The 23,353-nt window shown below is 42.7% G+C and overlaps 1 protein-coding gene across 2 annotated transcripts in view; it reads right to left on the bottom strand.

Annotated features, from left to right (window-relative positions):
- PSKH1 (protein serine kinase H1) overlaps nt 1–22,904 on the bottom strand; it is a 35,007-nt gene extending 12,103 nt beyond the window's left edge. Inside the window, exons 1-2 of one of the 2 annotated variants that reach the window (XM_083626523.1) lie at nt 22,778–22,904; nt 16,666–17,684 (exon numbers count right to left, since the gene is read on the bottom strand). In XM_083626523.1, coding sequence (XP_083482649.1) covers nt 16,666–17,586 — 921 coding nt within the window. In that variant the 5' untranslated portion in view covers nt 17,587–17,684; nt 22,778–22,904. Of the gene's footprint in view, nt 1–16,665; nt 17,685–22,304; nt 22,645–22,777 lie in introns of those variants that run through there. The other variant, XM_083626524.1, reaches the window with a different exon arrangement.
- Between the last annotated feature and the right edge of the window lie 449 nt (nt 22,905–23,353).

Raw genomic sequence — 23,353 nt, 5'->3', positions numbered from 1 at the left:
CAATGGAAGGAGCTTGTGCCATAGAACCCCCTACCGCTCACCTAGAATCCTGAAACGCCCACTAGTGGGCGGTAGGGACCAGGTTGACGATACGATACGATACAATACAATACATCTTTATTGTCATTGTCCCATAGAGAACAACGAAATTGAAAAATCTACATAAGACAACTCCTGGTCTAGCTGATACTGAGCTAGATGTACAGTTGTACCTTGTTTTGTGACCGGGATCTGTTCCGGAGCCCCGGCCGCTAGCTGAAAAGGATGCAGGGCAAAGTGCCATGTCTGCACACGCAAGCAGAGCGGTTTGAGCTTCTGCGCATGTGCAAAGAGCAATTTAACACTTCTGCGCATGCGGCAAGCCCAGAAGTAACTTGTTCCGGCACTTCCGGGTTTGCCGTGGACGTTCACCGGAATGGACGCTAGACGAGGTGGACGTTCGTGGAGGTATTACTGTATCCTATGTTCCTATAACAGCTCAAAGCTGCCCTCAAGTACATGTTTAGATGAGCACATGGATTCTGCGTATCTGCATTTCATTGAACAAAGCCAGTCTGTGTCTTCCTCCTGTATTTCCTTTCTCCTATAATACATTGTTATTTGGGGCCAACAGCAAGCTCCCAGGAGCGAGACTGAACTACAAGTCCTCTAGTTACTGATAACTTTTGAAGTAAGAACATAAGAAGAGCCTGCTGAATCAGACCAACAGGCCATCTAATGTAGCACTCTGTTCTTACGGTCAGTGGTGAACTTCGGGCTCTCCAATTTCAGTGGCACCCTGCCTCTCATGCTCTGCTCTACAGGATTGTTGTGGTGCCCCCTGCAGCATGGTACCCAGTGTGGCTGCACCAGTCTCGTTACCCTATCAGATGCCAATGGGAAGCCTGCATTAATAACCTCAGCACAAGAACATTCTCCCCTCCTGCAGTTTCCAGCAACTGGAATTCAGAGGCATACTGTCCCCCAGCAAAGCCACTGTGGTTAGCAGCCATTGATAGCCTTATCCGCTGTGTATTTGTCTAATCCTCTTTTAAAGCCATCCAAGTTGGTGGCCATCACTGCCTTCGTTGGAGTGAATCCCATAGTTTAATTGTATGCTGTTGTGAAACATGTCTATTTCCTTTGGCTCAGTATTAAAGGCTTTATTGTGCAACACCAAGTCTGTAGTGCAGACATAACCACAGCCTAGTATAGAGTGAAAGCTTGTGAGGAAGGAAACTTTTGTAATGCCGCACTCTCTCGGATTTCTTGAGGAGGCAGTTCGATTCATCACTAAGCCCTGCTGTGAACTAAATGCTAGGGTTACTTTACTGGAAAGTGGATTATAATCTTCCACAGTGAGACAAATGAGTTAATGTCTGTTGTAGCACAAGGGAGCTTTCTGGATAGCAAGAAGAAATACACTTCTAATCCTGCAATAAGCTTCCAAGGAGCTGGTCTTGCCACCAGAACTTTCTAATCTTGTTTTTAATCTTACATTAAGAAAGATTAAATAAAATCTGAACCACTCATCTAGCTTAAAAACATGACCAAAGGTTCTTGGTCCATAAGGAGCTTTCAGCGCCAAGCAAGCAGTTACTCTCCTTGCTTAAAAATAAATAAATCATAGAGGCCATTTCAATACATAGCTACTGTGCACGTAATGGGCTGACCAGCAACTTAATATAAGATAAATTAAAATCTGAACTTTACTCACGAAAAGAAAATTATCTAGAATGTTCATCTCAATCACAAATCAGAGCTAGGCATACTGCTGTCGGCCTTTTCAAAGTAGGTGACAAAATGGGCACTGCAAACTGTGCTGACATTTGCATTTTAGTGCAGTTTAGGGTGTTAGTCCAAAACCCCAAGTCAAAAGAAATGGCCACACTTCCTCATAAACTCTTCTCATGGCAAGGGCAGACATTTGGAGTGGGTATGTTTATTTTGATCTGAGATGAGGCGATCCATTAAAGAGTTGGGGATCCAGGTGACTTCTGTCTGTGGTGCACCTTAAAGGTTTCCAAGCAAAGAATTCAAAGAAGCAAAAATAAAAATAGAGCTACTGGATTCCCAATGAATTGCAGCAAGCAATTACTTCCTTCACCCTCTTGGATCAGCAGAAGCAAGAAAACAAGCATTACTGCCATAGGAAGGGTGAGCAGCCACAATGAGAGAGGACTGAGGGGGGCTCTCTGCAACTGGCTGTAGTAGCTGTTGGAATCCTTAGTTGCTGCTACAGTCACCCAGAGCCTTGTTTACAGGCTCCTGTGTGAACTAGGACAATATTTTCCCTGTAGCCAGCACTAATAGCAGGAGAAGCTTGAATACTTTATCCTTTATCTGGGCCTCTTAAGAGAAAAAAGTAGAAACTACCACTGCCCCTCTCTGACCCGTCCCCATACTCAGAAGTATTGCTTATTTCAATGTTCAGCTTAAAAATTCTTTCAGATGTAATCTGGGCTGGAAAGAATTATATCACAGTACTTCTGGCCTCACAGTGTCAGCCCCCAACAACAGTGACCTTAGGGCAGGCTTCCAAGGACATGCTTCTAATTCCTGAACAAGAAGAATAAAACTGGGATCAGGAGCTGATCGGCTAGATGAATCAGGACTGCCTGTGCAACAAACAGACATTTCCCAGCCTAGAAGAAGCACAACTCTATCATCTTATGATGATGTGTGCTCCAGGCTTTCAACAGGGACAGCAATGTAGAGGTTTTTCCCTTCCACAATTATAAGCCTTCCTCACCAAAACTGTGGGATCAGCTGTATACATAGCAAGATGAATAAGACATTGAGAAGAATTGCCAGCACTCCTTCCAATAGATTCTTGTGCCACTGATGAGGGGCCTACCAACATCTAACAGGAAAGTATGGGTACCTAGGAGTTCTAAATCAGACCAGGGTGTGTTGAGGCCCTGAACTATACAGCCTCTAAAACAGGAATGGGGAACCTGTCTTCTGTTTAAAGTTGCATTCGCTTGGGGATAATCCGTCCAGGCACACATGGTAGAGTTGGGCTTTTTAATTTCTGCCACCCCTTCTTCTTTTCTCCTATAGGATCACTCTTGCCAGAGATCTGATCACTTCCAGAGAGCTTTTGAAATTAGGCCCACCCCTGCTCTTAGATGACACAACTCATGACAGATCTTAAGCAATGGGCACTTGACAGTATCGGGAGGGAGGAAAAAAGGATAAGAGCATGACAAACCCTTTAATAATCCACAGCACTCTAAGGATATGCGGCCATCTGGTGCCATCATCTCCTATAACCTAGTTTTCTCAAATGAAAATAGCCAACGTGGTCTCCCTTGCACAAACACCTTGTTAAAAAGAGGTCATTGGATAACATACAACAGACACACATCATCCTAAGAAACAGAGTCTTAAGACACAGGCATACACTATGCACAACTAAAGGCAGCCACATTTAAGACCAAGCACTAGGCAAGCTTAAATGCATCAACCCACTCAAGCAAGAAATACTTTTTTCCTACACACCAGAGAAAAGAAGTTAATGAATCCTGAGAAACAGATTGCCAGGCAGTTGGTGGTAGTCAGCAAAAGCCTGAGCAAGCCAAGCAGTCAGAAACCCTGTAAAACACTGCTCAAATGAAAAAGTAAAGCCGCCGTAAACAATTGCTGCATCTTCGGTTGGTACCATCCTCAACAGGCACCACCCTTATTTTGTACTGTCTGGGTTACTTGCGTTTCTTAACAACACAGAAGTACAGAAACAGATGGCAGCCCTGTACTCTTGAAGGGCTGTAGATCAGTGGCAGAGCACTGGCTTTGAGTGCCATAGGATTCAATACCCGATGTCTCCAGATAAGGCTGGGAAACTGTGAAGCCCTGGAGAGCCTCTGCCAGCCAGCATTGACAAAACTGAGCTAGAAGGACCCATGGTTATACCAACCCAAAAGCAGGTATAATTCTTGTCTAAGGTAGATCAAATTCAGCACCAAGAAATACTGGATACTGCAATATGCATAGACTATGCAAATTTAGAAGATTTAAAGAAGTTATTCAGCTAGTCATGGGGAAAGGCAAGAAGTTATGTAGGCCACAGAAACCCTGCTGACAGCAAATCCTCTTCCATTTGCTCCCCACAATTTCTTTTGATAGTATACAGGCATTGCCAACACACTTTCAAGCTTCTGTTTGCTACCTTGAGGGCTGGAAACAGGCATTTAAAGAAAAAGGGAGGGGAGATTCTCAGGATTCTAAGTCATGCAATCAAAATTTGTGGAGACACAAACGTACACCTCCCTAAAATGCTCCGCTGCAAGAGTACCAGAGTGGCCCATTTCTAAAATCAGGGCAAGGATAACTAAATTTGCCAGAGACTGGACTGGCTCAGCCAAACTAAACGTTTGGTTTCTGAAGCGGTTATTAAGCAACACCAATATCATAAATAGTGAAAACAGCAATATAGCAAGGAATGGGATGGGGTGGGGAGTACAGAACCACAAGGGAAGAAGGGGAAGAGAAACACTGCCCTTGGCTAGGTTGGCCCTAGCCCTAATGGGTTTATTCAGCTGACTGCCTACACATAGTCACTTGCTCTGCTATTAATAGTATTGCTCCCCTGAAGTAGCATCAGGTTGGTTCCACCACTGTGCCTGCACTGCATCAAAGCTCCCAATGCCTTGCCCCTCTCCCTCTCAGTAACTGGCAGTGACATGCAGTGTTGGGAAGCCAGGAGAGCAACATATCACTGCTAACAACTACTGCTCGATGGCACAGAGGGTTTCCCTGGTGCATGGTAAGGTCCCATCCTCCCACTGAAATTACATCTGGCTAATAAGACTCCTTTTTTGAAACCTAATTGTGACATTTGGACAATTTTAGAGGCCCTACAGTCGGGGAGGAAGAGTTGTGGCATGTGTGTGGTGCCCTCAAGCATTTTTCTGGTTTGCTAATGTGCCCACAGGCTCAAAGAGGTTGGCAAATCCAGGTCTACAGGAAGAGTCTGGTGACTTGACACATCATGCAAAAATAGACCATGAAGGGCTCCAGATGTATCCACTGATGTTCCTTGATAAATGAACAATATAAAGGAAATTTTGTGCTGCCTTGTTTTAAGTGGGTACTGGCAAGCAGTTAAGCCATTATCAGATCTGGATGTCACTAGGAATGTCACCCCATATATCTCAGAAAGTTCAAGATGACAGACACGTAACTAGACAAATCTCTTGAATTGTACTCATCATGCAATCTCTACAAGATTTGAACCCCCTTTGGTCTAGGATAATACAGCTGTAAGTTAGTTTCCCAATCACTCTGGAAATCAATCTCCTGAAATATCTCAAAATAAAGGCTCCCCCAGGAGAGACGTTCCTCATGTGCAGCATGCCACAGTATGGGAACTCTGCAAGCTACAAGCCACTGGGCATGAATCTATATAGCTGGGCCGGCAAATCCAGTATCAGCAGGTGCTACAAACAGCTGACAGCGGGAAGCTTCCTCCCCATAACCAACTGTCTGAACAGCTTACCATTTAACCAATCAATGCTTGATTGGTTGCTTGAGCTGATTCTCAGGTTTTAGCAGAACCACACAATTCTTCCAGAAAAGAATTTAGGTCCAAACAAATAACTAATTGGGAAGCATGTTTGGGGACTCCAGACTGGCACTCTCCCAGAACTGCAGGAGGGAAAGGAGGAGAGGGACAGACAAAGCTACCAATTCTCAGAAAGACTGGACCACACAAGGGGTGGTGGGAATAAAGTAAACATAAACCAGAGCTTGGACAGAATGATAAGAGACATATTTGAGCAAGCAGGATGGGAAGGTCTGCTTGGTTTTTGGAAGAGTTCAATAAACCTTCTTGTCTTTACAGTAACAGTTGCTCTTAGTTTGTGTTAAATGTAGTAAAATGTAGGTTCTCAACTTACAGTGCATATAGTTATGGCAGCTACAATAAATTATGATGAATGCTGGAGATTAAATAAGGTTTCAACTATAAAAGAGTTGAAAAATAAACTAATTGGGTTTGTTATGTCTATATCAATACAAAGACTAATAGATTTGTTGAAAATGGCTTTGCTTTTAGTAGCTTTCAGAAGAGTTGGATTTCTCCAGCTGGGATAGCTTGTCAGAACAAAAAAGTCTTCAGTTGTTTCTGGGAAGGGCAGATAATGGGCACCTGCCATATCTTGACAAGGAATGCTATTCCACAGAAAAGGAGCAGCCTTCATCTAGCCCACCACATTCTACTCATGTAAAAACACACTGATTCCTGGACCGTCCACGGGCCAGATTTAGAAGGCAATTGGGCTGCATCCGGCCCCTGGGCCTTAGGTTGCCTACCCCTACTCTAAAACTCCTAATGAATGCTCCCAATGGTTTAATGTAGATGTTAAATAGCACCGGAGACATTATTATGTCCTGTGGCACCCTATAGCTCAAAATCCAAGGGGCTAAGGAGCACTCATCCAATGCTACCTTCTGGAACCAGCCGTGGAGATAAGATTGAAAGCATGGCGGAACACTGCCCCTGAAGCCCATCTCCCAGGTGGATGCCATGATTGATGATATCAAAAGCTGAGGAGAGAAGAAGAAGAGTTTGGACTTGATATCTCGCCTTTCACTCCCCTTAAGGAGTCTCAAAGTGGCTAACAATCTCCTTTCCCTTCCTCGCCCCACAACAAACACTCTGTGGGGTGAGTGAGGCTGAGAGACTTCAGAGAAGTGTGACTAGCCCAAGGTCACCCAGCAGCTGCATGTGGAGGAGCGGGGAAGCAAACCTGGTTCACCAGATTATGAGTCCACCGCTCTTAACCAATACACCATGTTGGCTCCCAGAAATAGAAGGTACAGTTGCAACATTTTTCTGAGAATGTATAAATCTTTAGAAATTTTAATATTAATGTAACAACAGTTTTATACATGATTTTCTGAGGAGCAGAATATTTGTAATAATTTACAGATGTTGAGTCTTTTGGATACTTCCATCAGTTTATATTCATGACAAATGTATCAAGACAATCTATTGTATATTTACTTATTTATGATAAGATTTTGTGTATTTTATAAGATAAAAATATTGTATTAGAAAAGGAAGAAATTTTCCTTCTGGTGTAAATGGCAAGAAAAAGCCTCTAGGTCACCAAAGAATTGCATTGTATGTGTGGACTTAGTATGGCAGAAAGAACAGGCTCTTCTGCTGGCTCCATATGCAGCGGAATAGATTCACTATATTGCCTGGTGGTTCAGTGGGTTCCCATTGTGACCAAAAGAAACATGCATTATTAGTTAAACTAGTTTGGTTTCTTTCTTTTTTTAGTTTTCCAGGAATGTTTACTTGGGTTATTCACAAGGTTTTGCAACGCCCTGTGACGGGGGGTGGGGGGGTGGAATTATTTGCATTATAGCCCAACTTTGCTGTCCTCTACTTATACAACTTGCCAGTCAGTTGTGACGTAAGGCCAACATATTTTGCTCTCTCTTTAAGCATGGCAAATCAGGCTTGTGTCAAAAGGGACCCAAGCCCAAAATATTTTAACGGTCTGTTGAAACTATGTATTTATGATGTCAAGACGGTGAACAAATAAGTCTAAAAGGGATGCAACAACTGAGATAGCCTCTTTACTCTTCAGGGGATTCATGCTGCAGAAGAAGTCTTCACTCTATTCTGATGGGAGAAGACTATCCCTCTCATTTTATTAAATGGACTGAGCACCTTCAGAAGGCAAATAAACTACAATGCGTACTGTGCATTCTGTCACATTTAAATCAGAGCTAGAAGCTTTGTGAGTGTGTGCATTTGTATGCTTGATTTGATATTCTCCACGTTCTCTAAATAATCACATTTATTTTAACAAATGCAATACTAGTTTTGTCCCAGTATTATTCAAGGAACTCACTTCCATCTCAAACAAGTGTTTGATGTGTGATTTTCAAACTATTTCACTTTACAGTGGTACCTCGGGCTACAGATTCTTCAGGTTACAGACTCCGCTAACCCAGAAATAGTACCTTGGGTTAAGAACTTTGTTTCAGGATGAGAACAGAAATCGCACTAGCGGCGCAGCAGCAGCAGGAGGCCCCATTAGCTAAAGTGGTGCTTCAGGTTAAGAACAGTTTCAGGTTAGGAACGGAACTCCAGAACAAATTAAGTGCTTAACCCGAGGTACCAATGTTTTTTGAGAAAAATACTCTCCTGGAGACTCAAAGAAGTTTATAATTAATGCACCATAATGGAAAGTGGACATTTTACAGAAAACAATACAGATGCTTAGTAATTCATAGAAACTGACAATGAGAAGTGTCAAATTCAGCTTGCAATACAGGTCCAAATATAGGTCCATTCTCCCCTTCCCTAAAGAAACATCTTTACTACAGGATATCTGGTTACTTCGAGCAGATTTGCACTCACCCTAGGTAACCAAGCAGGATGTTGGCATTGCTACATGAGTTCCTAATTCTGCAAACGTTTCTACCACTGTTCCAGTTAGTTAGCCACACAGCTCAGCACAAAACCACGTCAACTACATCAGCACTGCAGATAGACAATAGGATGCCCTTCAGATGTTGCTGGATCCCCAACTCCCATCAGCCCCAGCCAGCATGGCCAATGGTCAGGGATAACGGCAGTTGTAACCCAACAGCAACTGAAGGGCACCACGTTGGCTACCTCTGCCTGAGATGAACAGTTGCATTAAGGTCAGGTGTAGGAGATAAGAAAAAGAGGCAGAGCAAAAAAGGCTTCTGAGCCTCATCATAGAGTGTGCATTTGTCAGGCTGACCTCAACGTTCCACCTCAGGCATGGAGACAGCCTATTTCAGGCTCTTTTCAATGTTCCTCCGTCTTGAAAGAAAAAAAATGAAAGAAAGAAAGGGGGGAGAGAGAGAGACCAGAACACTCTGTCTCTTAAGTAGAGGCCCCTCAGGTCACATGCAGCCTTCACCCATACTCGCTCAATGCTCTCTTCATCTGGGACGCAAGAGCACATTCCTCTGTAAATGGATTTCTCTTCTCTTCCAGGAGACAGAACTCTCAGGTGCACTTAAAAACAGTTCCTCTTCTCAGTAAAAGCTGAATTTTCTAGCCTCTATTTATTCCAGTCAGAATTTTCATTGATTTGTTTGTTCATTCTTGTACATACGCACAATTTTAGGCCTCTGTGGGAACTACGTGCAACATTTAATGCATCTCACACATGGTGGGGGTGGGGGTGGTTCTAATAAGACCACTAGGAAGACAATCTTAAAAATCCAAAAGTTGCTTCCAAAGCACCATCCAAGGAGACAGCCAAATCTTCACATCCAGCCAAAAAAGCACAAAGTGGACCAAGGAAAGTGAAACACCTCTTTCAAAGCGCCCTCTAATTTGTGCTGTCTTTGAATGTATTTCATTCATCATGTTATGTTGGCCAGTGTGGCCAAGCATGGAAAACATCAGATTGAATTTTACCTTCCGAGCACCCTTTCTACAGGTAAGGAGGGGGTTGGAATGAATAATCCTTTGAAACAGGCATTCAGACCTTTCAAATTTCAAAAAGAAAATCAAATACTGTATATCAGTCAATGGAAAGAAAGAAACAACCTTACACTCTCAGTTGGGTTAGTTTCCTGCTGGGAACATTCTTCTGTAACTATTGCAGGAAAGTCACATCCTCAGAAGAACTGTGCAGTCATTTATAGGGATGTATGGAGAAAAAGCATTAACCAAAAGACCTCCTGCTCCCTCGCTGTTACAATCAGCCACTTCTTGAATGCCCCTACTATCAAAGTGTGGTGGAAGTCTACCAAAGTCAGGACCGTTTTTGTAACAGTGCCAAATGTGATGGAGGGGGTCAAAGAAAAATCACTTTCAATTTTCTGGGCTCTTACTGGCATTGATAGTTCAATCCTACTCAAAAGAAAACGCAGTGGAGTTCAGTGGAGCTTATTGCCAGGTAAGTCAATGCAGGATTGCAGCACTTTATTATTATGGCTATATTTTCTTGTTATATGCTATGAATATGTTGTAGTAAGCCATCCAGGGAGTTATGGATTGACAAGTGGGTACAAAAGTTAAAGTGGCAAACTGCCTGCCTAAAGTTGATGTTTAAAGTATAAATATTTTTAGCACCAAAATATCTGACTGCACGATATTTTATCTGTAAGCTGCCTTGAATCCCTGTCAGGGGAAAAACAGAGTGTAAATATATATATATATATATATATATATATATATATATATATATATATATATATATAAAATAGTGGTAATAATAATAATAATACCATAACATCATAAACACACATCCCTGCTAGTAAAGGCAAGCCAAATTTCCATTGAGATCAATGCACATGCACTGAATTCCTGCTTGCTTTTAGATGAGACTCGGGAATGTTTAGTTTTCTTTTAGGGCTGTGCACAAGAACACAGGAAGCTGCCATACACTGATATACCATTGGTCCATCCAGCTGAATATTGCATGTATGGACCAGATCTCCAGGGCTTCAGAAAGGGGTTTCTCCTAGTCCTACATGGAGATACTGGAAACTGAAACTGAGGCCTTCTGCATGCAAAGCAGATGCTCTCCCACTGGCATCAGCAAAAACTGTCCCTTTATTTGCACTGCTCCTCCTGCATCCCCACATGGCACACAGCCCTTACATGTTTGGGATACCAATTCCCATGAGTAAACATGTTTTTGCATTGAGGAGTGGAGGAAAAATCACACATATTTACGATATCCCAATTTTATTTGGACTGTGTCCCGTGAAGCTGACTTGGTGAAGTCATAACAAAAAGCTAAGCTTGAGTGTCAAATGGGAAGAAGGCAGATGCTATGGTGTTAGGAGGAGCTTAAATACAAAGGCAGTCTTTGAATATTTATGTTATGTTCCTTTCCCTTTCCCTTTTATAATTCTGTATGCCTCCATTTCACACTAACCCAAGCTAATGTCAACCAGAAACTGTTATGCACCACATCGTGTTCCAGGCTAAATATGCAACACGACCCTTCAAAGTGCATTGTGCGTCAAGGTGTTTAAGCCTCATCCCATCTGAAGGTGGTATTCATCAGAGAATAAAAGCTGGTGTGAGTCACAAAGCAAAAGGAAGGGGGTGTGTGACGCTGGTGGACCATTTACTCAAGCGAGTCAACAAATATCCATGACAATAGATTTCAGCCACTCTTTCAAGACAGATAATGCAGCCTACACTTTTTAAATTATGATCAGGAAAGTTTACAAAGTATGTTTTCAGGATTCTTACTTTGCTTCCAGTAACTCTAGACATGTCCTCTAAAACATTCCCCGCAGATTCCACTGGGCTTCTTTAGTAAGTAAAAGTAGATCTTGAAGTAAAAGCCAAGGCAAAGAGGATTTGTTAAATTTTTATCCTGCCTTCCTCCATGTTGCTCAGCTTGGCATGTATGGTTCTCCCCTTCCCCTGTGAGGTAGGTTAGGCTGACAGACCGACTGGCCCACATTTACTCAGTGAACTGCACTGTCATAGTCCAACACTTTTAATCACTGCACCACACTGGTTTTCTCCCCGACCCTTTATCTTCCCTCTTGTGGAATGCTCTCTCCAGGGAGCCTTGCCTGGCACCTTTGTTACTATCTTTAGGTGTCAGGCAAAACATCCCTCTTCTCCTAAACAATCTAGGGTCTTTTAAACCATCGATGGCAGGCATTGTTTTATTTTCTTTTTATGGTATGTGTTTTTGTGTTTTTATAATGTAAACTGCCCTGTGATATTCAGATGAAGGGCAGTATAAAAATTTAATAATAATCTTTGTAATGCTCTTCAGATGTCAGCTAGGTTCAAAAGAAATACCGTATTTTTCGCTCTATAAGATGCACCAGACCACAAGACGCACCTAGTTTTTGGGGGAGGAAAACAAGAAAAAAAATATTCTGAATCTCAGAAGCCAGAACAGCAAGAGGGATAGCTGCGCAGTGAAGGCAGCAATCCCTCTTGCTGTTCTGGCTTCTGTGATAGCTGCGCAGCCTGCATTCGCTCCATAAGACGCACACACATTTCCCCTTACTTTTTAGGAGGGAAAAAGTGAGTCTTATAGAGCAAAAAATGCGGTAGTAACTGACTGGCTCAAGGGCACTCAGTGAGCTTCATGGCTCAGTGAGAATTTCAACTCCATTCTCCCCACTCCGAGCCTGACACTCTAACCACTACAATGTTCTGGATCTAAGACAACAAGCACAGAGACAGAGCAGCCAGGAAACACAAACAATATACGGAAGAATTTGAGAATGCAGCAGTTCAAGCGAAAGGCACCAAAGAACGTGGGGGCAAGTAGAAATGAAGATACAAAAATGATGCAATTTATTTCGACGAACTTCCAAGTTGTTCTATGCAAAAATTATTTGCCGGAGTACCAGTCAACTCTTATGATGCCTTCTAGGAGGGGCTGCTGAAAGGCTGAGCCACTGAGGCCAGACTGACAGCATTTAAGATGCATGGCAGCATAGTTGGAGAAATTGGATAGAGATAACTTTTTCTCCCTCTCTCATAATGGAAGCTGAATGTTGTATGATTCAGCACAGGAAAAGCAATGTACTTCTTCACACTGGGCATAGTTCAACTATGGAATTCACTCCCACAATTATGTATTGGTGGCCATCAACTTTCATGGCTTTAAAACAAGATTAGATAAATTAATAAGTGACTATTGGCCATGATAGGTATGTTCTGTCTTCATTGTTGAAGGCTCTAAATACAGCTTGCTAGGTCACAAGTAGGGAGAGTGATGCTGCACTCATATCCTGCTTCTGGGATAATAGGATGCTAGACTAAATGAGCCTTTGGCCTTATCCAACAGGACTCTTTCCTCTTCTTATGACATGCAGCTAGTGGCTTCCATTATGGGTGAACATAATAGTAAAACAACTAACTGTTTGCCTGCCACTCTGTCAAACGTAGGCTCCATGCACTATTGCAAATATTACTCAGAGCTTGCCAGGACTGTAACTCTCTACAGCACTACACTGTCTGTTTCAAGACAAACGGTAGGAAGAGAGGGAATAATTCCGGATGATATGAATAGTGACCTGAGCTTGGGGAACAGGATGGCAGTGGTATGGGGAACTGTGGTGATGCATGACATGGTAGCATTCAACTAGAAACAGAAACAGACTCTGGCCTGAGCACTGCCACTGTTGTGACCAAAGGACATATTGATCTTGACTCAGCAGGGGCAATAACAGCAGCAAAGATTCTGCGGAGATAACCTCCTGCCCAAAAAGATGGAAAATCAAGGTGGAAGACATGGCTGATTGGAACCTTGAAGAGGAGCACTCCTCTACAAAGGTGATGATACACTGCAACATTTTGTTGCAAGTCTTAGTACTTTAACATTGGCAAAGTGCTTTCAAGAAGAAGTAGGCATAACTCAGAGGTAGATCATTTGTTTTGCATACAGAAGGGTCCCAGGTTCAATACCCAGCATCTCCAGGTCGAGCTGGGAACAAATCCTGCCTGAGACTGCCTGCCAATCATTGTGAACAATACTGAGTAAAACAACCACCTGACTTGGTATAAGGTCCTTGGTTCCATGTATATTTTCCAGTAATTTTTACAACAATCCTAAGTCTGCATTTTTATCCCCCATACTGTAGATGGGAGAACCAGGGCCGTGAGAAAGTAACTTGCCTAAAGCAGCTTAATGAGTTCAAGGTAGAGGTGATATTTGAAGCTGGGACTTCCTGATTTATACATCAGCCTCTACACTACACCAGCTCCCAAGCACTAAGTTTCCCCACAGGCCAACAGCCTCCAGTACCTGTACTCCACATATTATGCGAAGTTGCAAATAGCTACTTCTCCCTTGAATTCCAACTTTTAAGTAGTTGGAAGCCTTCTAGTTTGTTAGCATCAAATCAGAAATGCAAAAGAGTGACAGGATACATTTCTGAAAAGCATGTGAACTCTCCTCTCTAATGGAAACACTAGAACAGTAGAATAAGTTTTCTGCTATGTTACCTGTAGGATTTTTTACAGTAAAACTAGCCCCTTCAGCTTATTTAGCAAAGCCCTGATAAAGCAAAGAAAGAGCAGCAGGGAGCAGGGTGGCAGGGGAGAACACAATTAGTTCCTGATGGATAGGCTGTACTGATCCAGCTTCGATAAGCATTGTAACCCTTACCCAGGGAGCTAACATCATCAAAAGGGCTTGCCAAGTCACTTATCCCCAGACTGCCTTAAACGCCATGCCTTTGCCATCAACTCTATACCATCAGGAGCCAGAGAATGATAATTACAGTAGTTGAGGTCAGCAGGACCTAAATGAGCTATTAAGGTATAGCTTTCCCATCAATTGCCTACTAGCCTCTTGAAAACAGACACTGCTCCAGGAAAGGAACCCAAATTGTAAGCTTTCTTCATTTCTCATCAAGAAAATGGAAATACTTCACAAGTCAGCCTGAATATCAGCTTTCACATCTCTCTCTCTCAATAGGACTCCACAATCTCAGTTCAGCATTTGAGGCAAGCCTCGTCTTGGAAAGTACACCTTTTCTTTTGGGGATAGGAAGAGAAGGAAAAACATCTAACCTTTTTTGGATTCTTCTATGATGCAAGTTCTCTGCCTGTGAAATTCTATGAGAGCCTATGTTAGCAGACACTCTCCTCCCTGGTTCAAAAGCACATTTCTTATGCTTTAGCCCAGAGGGTCACTGCAGGCGAATCTATAACTCTATGATCGGATCTCCACAGACATGCCTCTTGGGAGTGCCACTGTCAGATAAAAGTGTGTTCATTTCACAGAGTTAAAGCTAAAAAAGGGGGGTAGGGGCCTTTCTGTAGCAGCCTTTTTCTCCCGCATTCTCAATCTTACACTCAGTTTGCCACAGCTGCATCCAGTGCAGTTTTAAAGGATTTCTGTGTAATAAAAGTTCTCTTAATTTGTTTTTGGAAGGCCAGTGTTAAAACAAGCTTATGGCTGATTTCTTCCCATTACACCAGAAAAGATAAGAAGAAGAAAACTGATTCTCCAAGATTTATCAGGTTAGCAGAAGCATGGTTTCTTCAAGACACCCATTATTGGGGGGGGGGGTGTTGTGGGAGCTTGGGAGCCTACCACCCGCTATCAGCTCTTTGACCTACTTCTCCATTGATTATCACTCATTCCTAAACACTGTGAAACATGTTGCTTAAATCAGTGCCAGGACATAGCAGCTGCCAGATTCATTCACAATTCACAAATAGGGAAACTAGTTGGATCATCTGGATTCACTGGCTGTGGTCTACAGGAAGCAAAACAGGCATGGCAAAATAACCAACAACAACAACTACTACTACTACTCTACAGAATATAAATGGGGTGCCTACTTACTGTAGGTTACCTACTTGCTTGTGAAATCTGACTGCCTGACACAACCCAGCCACAAACATACAGAAGCTACAAGTCAAATCAAAGAGTGACCAACTGCACATTATTTGGAAGACTTATCAAAACCTGCACAGCCATGAAAATTGCCTCCATGTTTTCAAAAGCAACTTATATCCTGATTTAGCATCTAGAACATTACACCCCAAATAATATAAAAAGGACTCTTCATCCATTACTGAAATGTCATCACAGCCTGAGAACTAGCAAGTACCTCGTTTGTTTTTCAGTCAGTTATTTTACTGTCACTTCTCAACCCCCGACTGAAAAATTGCTCTCTTATACATATAAAACATTTGGCTCAGTTCTTGCTGAGATGCCACTAGGGGCAATAGTTGAATTATTTCTATTTATGAGTGTAACTTATTGAAGGAAGTATAGAACTTATCTCCACATTCATATATTCTTCTTTCTATAACCATAAGACACACAATGAAGCAGACCAAAGCAGTACAATGGCAGATTTAATTGATACATGCCAGCACCCCCTAGAAATAGCCTCTAAAGCATTGCCTCTCCAGAGAATGTGTGCCTCTCCAAATATTACTAAACAACAGCTCCCATTCGCCCTGGCCATTGGCCATGCTAGCCAGAGCTGATGGAAGCTGGTGTCCAACAACTTCTGGAGGGTCCACTGGTCTTTTGAACAGCACCAGACAAGACTCAGAAGTTAAATTTAGCTCCATCTTTCCTGAGGGCAGGCAGACTCCTAGAGGGGATTGGCTTTTCAACTCATCCCATCTGAAGCTGTTGTAAAGACTTGGCAGAGCTCCCATGCATTCTTCTATCTTCCAGAGGAGTGAGGCCTCCCAAACTGCTTAAAAGCCAACCATTCCAATGCTAAAATGTTAAATAATGTTAATTTATGTAAGAAAAATAAGAATTTTTGTATTAGTTTAATACTTCTTTTACATTTTTCTTCTTTGCAAACCATTTTGAGAGGGGGTTTTTTTCTTTAGAGGAAATGCAATACATCTCCAAAAAATGGATAAATGACTCTCAATTCCATTTCTGAAAAAGCCTGGCCTTACCACCTCCCATTAGCAGGGGCAGAGATTCCCACTGCTTGGAAATCACTTGTTACTTTTGCTTTCACCCAGACAACCTCATTGTTGTTGTTTCTTGTAAGACATTTTGTGCAAAAGGGGGCCTAATTTCTGAAACAAAAAAACATACACTATATATTCTGAAAGCAGTAGCTTTTAAAGGACCAGGGTTGCAGTAGGCTTCAAGATTTAAGGATGAGGGTGTTTCCTGTAGAGACCAGAGATTTCAGACCATCACAGAATACACTGGCACAACAGGCACTCCCTTGCTGGAACCTTGACACACTCACCTCCCCTGAGTAACTGTACTTTCCTTTCAGAATTTGCCGATACAAGCGGGTGCGGTTGTCATCTTCAAAAGGCATCGTCCCACTTAGTAGGATGTATGAGATCACGCCCAGTGCCCACATGTCTACTGAGTTTGTGTAGGGCTTTCTGACCAAGATCTCTGGGGCAATATACTCTGGTGTCCCACAGGTAGTCTTCATTAAGCAGTCGTCTCCCTTCTTTCGAGCACTCGCCAGCCCAAAGTCTGTGATCATTATTTTAGAATCCATGCCTGGGTGGTAATAGAGCAAGTTCTCTGGCTTTAAGTCTCTGTGAGTTATGCCCAATGTATGTAAGTATTTAACTCCATCCAACACCATTTGCAGCACTCGGGTAGCATCCCTTTCCGTGAAGGAACCTTTGGCAATGATTCGGTCAAACAACTCCCCTCCAGTGGCCAATTCCATCACCATGTAGACACGCTCCTGAGTCTCAAACACTTCAATGAGCTGGATGATATTGGTGTGCCGAACACGACGCAACACACACAGCTCTGACTCACACACTTCCCTTCCTTCACGGTACTTAGTCTCTATTAACTTGATTGCATACGGCTGCTTGGTAGCCTTGTGCTCCACCCGTACTACACGACTAAAGCTGCCTCGGCCAATCAGGGCTTTGATATCATACTTGGCTGTCACTCTGGGATCAAATTTTGCACGGTACTTTGCCACTCTGTTCTTGCGAGGCTCTGCCTGTTCCACATGTGGGTTAGTGTGACGAGGAGGAGAAGGGATAGCAGATTTGATGGCATCTCCATCACCCTTGATGAAGTGCTTATATATGTCAGTTTTATAACCAGTATATGGCTCCACCTTTTTAACGAGATCCAAATGAACATCCTTGGGAGGCTCAGGAAGTACTTTGCTAGTCCCACAGCCCATCACTGAATGGTACTAATCATCCATCAAGGTGTTCTCCCAGAGCAACACCAGAGCAAGCATGTCTGGAACAATTCCAATCTCCACGACATCCCAGGAAGCTGGAGCGGAAAGAGAGAGAGAGAGAGATGAGCATACTATATTTATTCAATAAATGCCCCCTTCCTTTCTGCACATAAGCTTAATTCAGGTTTTAGTGCAATATTTGAATTCTTAAACCACAGTTTGTGATCACCAACAAATCAGAATCAATAACTACAGTTTGAAGTAGATTTGCAAACCACGGTTTGCACAGCCTGGCACCCATTAGAATACAACTTCCACCATCCCTGGAGTTGATGGGAATTGCAGTCCAAAACATCTGGAAGACACCAGCTTGGAGGAAGACTGACACAAACCATACCTCTGTGTGATGTCTGAGCTGAACCATATTAATAACCTCAATTCTTTCTCCTGCTTATTCAATCACTTGGAAATTATCTCTACTATGACTCAGGAGACTTGGCTTCCCAGAAAATATAATTAGGAAGGGGGAGTGTAAGTGTGCTTTAAACCACAGCTCTGTCATGAAACCAAAGGAAGAAATGCCACAACATCAGTACTTCCACTGATAAGCCAAGACTCGGACATTCTTAGTTCTGTGCTAACTCCATCAAGTTAAAAATAAAATGATCCAACAATTCTGAGCATCTCAAGATAGCTTTTAGTACATATACAGTTCAAACTGTTTCAATATATTAACCCAAGTCCTCCCAAAACCAGTTGGCTAGAGCTTCCTTAATACAATCTCCAGTAGAGGAAAACCTGTAAGTTAATTAATTGCATCCAAAAATGTGCAGAGATATTGGGAGAAAGGGAGAAAGTCACCAGAATCACTTCACAGGTATGAAGTGCTCACATTTCATGAGCATCTGCACCCAAATTATAGGTTACCTATGAAGCTGAAGACAGGAAATTGATGCTGGAACAGCGAATGTTTTCTGCAAAAAGAAGATGGGAATGCAATGGAGTCTAGCAGCTGTATAACTAGAAGGCATTAAGGCTTCTAGCTTAGCATAGTTACTAAAAGTAAATTTCACAGAAGTCAAGAGACTTCCAAGTGAACTCAGTATTTGTCTATTTGTTTGGCTGATCAGCATATTGACCTACAGTTCGGTTTGGCACCTTCTTTTCTCTATTGTTCCTTCTAGCAGCTGGAGCTAGGGTTGCAGATGCTGAATGCTGAAACTGTTGACTCTCAAACAATACTATCAACATTATCATACAGATTACACAGGTACACAATTCCATTACAAGCTTTAGCATTTTCTGCTGCTGGGCTAATATTAAATTGCCAAATAACCTTCCTTATCAGGGTTTTAAAATATTTCAGATTCCTAGGAATTAAGCATCAAATGTTTCAAATAGAATAATAAATTCTTAGGTGCCAGAATTACATTTTACCAGTCTCATCATTTTTTCAGACAGATCTTTGAATTGACTCGCTTTTTGGAAAATGAGGACCTTCCATTCATTTTATCAAAAGAGAAAAGCACCCCTATATCCCAACACACCACAGAAGGTTGCTTGATTTTACAGTGTTTGAAGATTATTATTTAAAAAAAAAAAAATGCTGGACAGGAGTTTGGTAAGTTGCCTACATTATGTCACTTTCTCAGTCTGAGTTTTCCCATTCTGGTCCACGAGAGAGGAAAAGATGTCTAAACTCAAGCTACTCAATGGAAAGTACTAGAAAGCTGCTGGATCTTCTCAAACATCTTTTGCCATTGTATATTTTACCTTTCCTCAAACGTACATGAAACCTGAGCAACCGTAAGAGAATACCATCTACTAAGAGCAGCTAAACAACAGAATTTTAAAGGCATGTCAGAAAGAAATGCAGCATTCCACTTTTGAAAAAACAAAAAGCTTAAGGAAGTCAGTGTTCAAAGGTTAACATTTAATCCTAAAAATCTCTTTAAAGCTAAACCTAAACCTCCATTCACAGGACGGGAATGATCTTAAGGCTCAAGAAGTAGAAGGGGAAGCCAACAGCAGAGTAGAGGACATTCCACCCTCTCCTGATGGCTTACCACGTGTCTTTGTCAATTTAAAGCACCTGTAACAAACATCAATCATGCACAACTGGCATTCAAAAGTATCAGGAAAATTATCCGAAGTGTGGCATTACTCAGTGTGTTAGAAACATGCCTTTCAAAATAATCTTTAAAAAATGATGAGCACATTTTCTTCACACTGCAATGTCAAAGCGACTAACCTTCCCTAATTTAATGCCCTCCAGACATTTTGGACTCCAGCTCCAACAACTCCAGTCAATGTGGACAATGGTCTGGGAGGACAGGAGTTGCAATCCAAATTATCAGGTGGCCACCAGCTTGGGAAAGGCTGGTGTACATACACATACAAACACACACACACACACACACACACACACTTTTCTTCCTAATGAATGCTGTGAGAAAAGTTAGCACCTCAAGTTTTCCTGTTTTCATCTTAAAGGTACCTGTCATCATATTTAATTTTTATTCCTCCTTCAAATGTCTTTTTAAAAAATCTACGATATTATAAAAAAAAGATTTATTGTGCAAACCCTTCACAGACTGCCATAGAATTTCAACAAGAAAATGTTTTGAGAACTGTACTTTCAGAAGAGTTCAGATGTACTTCCTTCCGATCCTACACAAATCTCAAGGGTGGAAGCGGGGGGAAACAATGCTCGTCAGTGCAATCAGATATTGTCCCAGAACCTACCAAGGAAGTAAAATATTTCTCAATATTCGCCTAGAAGGCCGTTATAAGGAAGTGATTGGAATGCAAACAGAATAGCCTGGTCTTCATCTGGAGTTGATGCCTCTCCTATTAAAACTATCAAGGCACTGAGAGATATTGCAGTAGCTGCACCATTAGCCACCATCTCTCATATCTAAAGTCAACCTTGCTACTGCAGGCAGGAATGAAGGTAGGTAACAGACTGGTAGAGTAACAACTGCATCCTCTTAGTAAATCAGAGCTTTGAAAGGGGCAGTCACCATCTTGGGGTGGGGGGAACTAGCAATACTACACTTATTTTGTTAATTTATTAATCACCTTCCATATGTATCCCAAGGTAATTTACAAAAACAACAACACCCTACTTAAAATAGCTTTTAAAATAGTACAAACGATGAAAACTATAGGTGTTTATTCTGTAGTGTTACTAAAACTAAGGCAGATACCTTTTCACCCAGTTGGAAATGCCTGTCAAAACAAAATGGTCTGCAGTCGATCACGGAAAAATGAAATAATAGGCACTTTTCATATCTCAACAGGAATGCTGTTCCACAGAAGAGGAGCATCCATGCTGAAAGCCCAGCTTTAAGCTATTGTGGAGTAGGCTTCTGATATTCTACTGACTTCAAGGAGAAAACTAGTGCGTATATAAGCAAAAAGGTTGTCTCCCTAGTAAGCTGATTGAAGCAGTGGTTCTTTCTGTAAAGAGGTCCCGTGGTTTTAAAACTGTATAACGTCACTCACAGACCCTGGATCAATTTCACTCAAATTCCATGGAAACCAGGCTTTGTCCAGGCCTCTCTTACTTCTTCAAGTGCAGGTAATTCTTGTGCGTCAGCACTTATTACAAAAGCCAATAATGCATAATTTTAAGGTTTAAAGATCAGGTGTACAATTACTTTACCAGTGCAACTTTACTATACCGTAACCATGCAGATAACACCCTTCATATTTATTCAGCACATGTGCCTCCCAAATCTTGCTTGCCACAGGACAGTCTTAGAGATGGCCACTGCCCTGCTCCTCTGAGAGAGACTATTTTTGAAAGGGCAGTTTACAAGAGTACCACAGGAGTCAGGGGTTGACCATGTGTACCATGAAATTTTAGCATGTTTCAAACTGCTATGAGAACACAAGAAAATGAAGTGCCCATTAAAACCCTTGTTCTCTGTAAACAGTCTTAACGAGTTTTATTCCACGGCACATATTTTTAAAGCTTTCAAGACAAGATTAGACAAGGAGTGATCATGTAGGAAGAAAACTTCAGTCACAAGTAACAAGCTGTTTTTCACCCTTGTTTTTCTGTTTTATACATTGACAACCTATTCTTCCTCTTGCATGTTGAAGAAAACCGATGTGCACCCACACAACACTGAAGCCTATACTTAATCCTCCTCCACCTTTTTTTCTACAAGCATAAACAGGGCAGCAATTCTGTATACGATGCATGTATGGAAGCTCACTTGATTTCCTGTGAGGGCCAGATATGTTAAGAAACAGTAGCAAGCCATATTTACTCCCATTCATTCTCTCTCACTGCACTCAAGAGTTTTCAGGTAACAGTCAACCAGAGCTAAATTCTACCAGCATCAAGCTATAGAAGTGAATAATACTCCCAAATTACTTAATGGCAGACCAATCAGAGAGGAACCAAAACTCCAGCACATGCTTTGCAGGAAGGTGATCCAAGACGGAGTACTTGAAATCTTCAGGTAAAAGGATCAGGGAGCAGGTGATTTGAAAGACCTATGCCTCACATCCTGAAGAACAACTGCTACAAGCGATGGAGAACATGTGTGGCTTACGCATGCTGTAGGGCAACTCCCATCATCTCTGACCATTGGCTAAGCTGGTTGTGGGTGTTGAACTGGGAGCTCAAAACAGTTAAGAGGACACTAGGTTGGGAAATGCTGGAGTAGCCAATGCTGGACTAAACGGACAAATGGTCTTACCTGGCACAACACAGCGTCCTTTATTTAAGAGATAAACAATTCCCTTTCCTTGACCTTATGGTGACACCAACTTAACGGGACTAAGCACAGCCAGCACCAAAGCATCTTCCTTCTTTGCTTACTCGAATTCTAAGGACAGGCGCTGCCCTACTAGAGCTTTGAGGCTGACGGGGGAAAGAGCTACGAATGCCAAAGAGGAGCAGCCTGAAGTGCTACTTTGGGCAAACAGAAGGACTACAGAGGCTCACTGCGAAAGCCCTCAAGCTCCACGCCAGGCCGGGGCGGGGGGGACGGACCTGCAAAGCAGGCCTCGGATACAGCACGAGCAAGGGAGAAATGCAGGCCCCTCTATGGTCTGGTGCGCCCAAGACATCCCCCCCCCAGTCAAGGCCCCGCCAAGACCACGCCGAATAGCAAGAAGACCATGTCGAGCTCAGTGCCTTCTGCGGCCAAGTCGCCCCACACCGACTCACCTCAGCCCGCGGCGGGGTGGGCGCCGGGTCCAGCCCAAGCCCAAATGGGGGGTTATGGCCTGGCGCTCGCGTCATTGCGTCATCAGTGAGCGCTCGGGATAACAACACACATGGCGCGCGGCCGCTTTCCCCGGCTGTGATTGGCGGAGGCGAGTCGTGGGCCGCGCTTAACGCAGAGGGGCGGGAGCGGGGGGAAAGAGGTGGCCGTGGTTGTCATAGAAACCGAGGCGAGGCCAGGAAGGAAGGAAGCGGGTGCCAAGAGCGGAGCTGGAGCCCTTTACAGGCCCGTGCGGGCTGCCTTTGAGAACAGGAGGCGGCGACTGGCGCGCCCCTTGGTCTCTCTCCCCTCACGGTTGTTTTCTTCTCTGTTTTTGCTTGCCTTCATACGAATACATTGTACACATGCGCCTCTTTTAATATGCGTTTGTTTGCTTAATGCGTTTTTAAAATCTCGTCTCACCAAACCGTGACAGTTAAAAAAACCAAAAAAACCATCACCGTTTAAGTTCTTTGAGGTTTATATTCGAGGCTTACAGCAAACGCAGGGCACGTAAATTATAAGAACAACACAAAACC

This window comes from Podarcis filfolensis (assembly GCF_964270895.1).
Source record: "Podarcis filfolensis genome assembly, chromosome: 8".
NCBI lineage: Eukaryota > Metazoa > Chordata > Lepidosauria > Squamata > Lacertidae > Podarcis > Podarcis filfolensis.
This window is presented reverse-complemented; position numbering and strand designations above follow the sequence as displayed.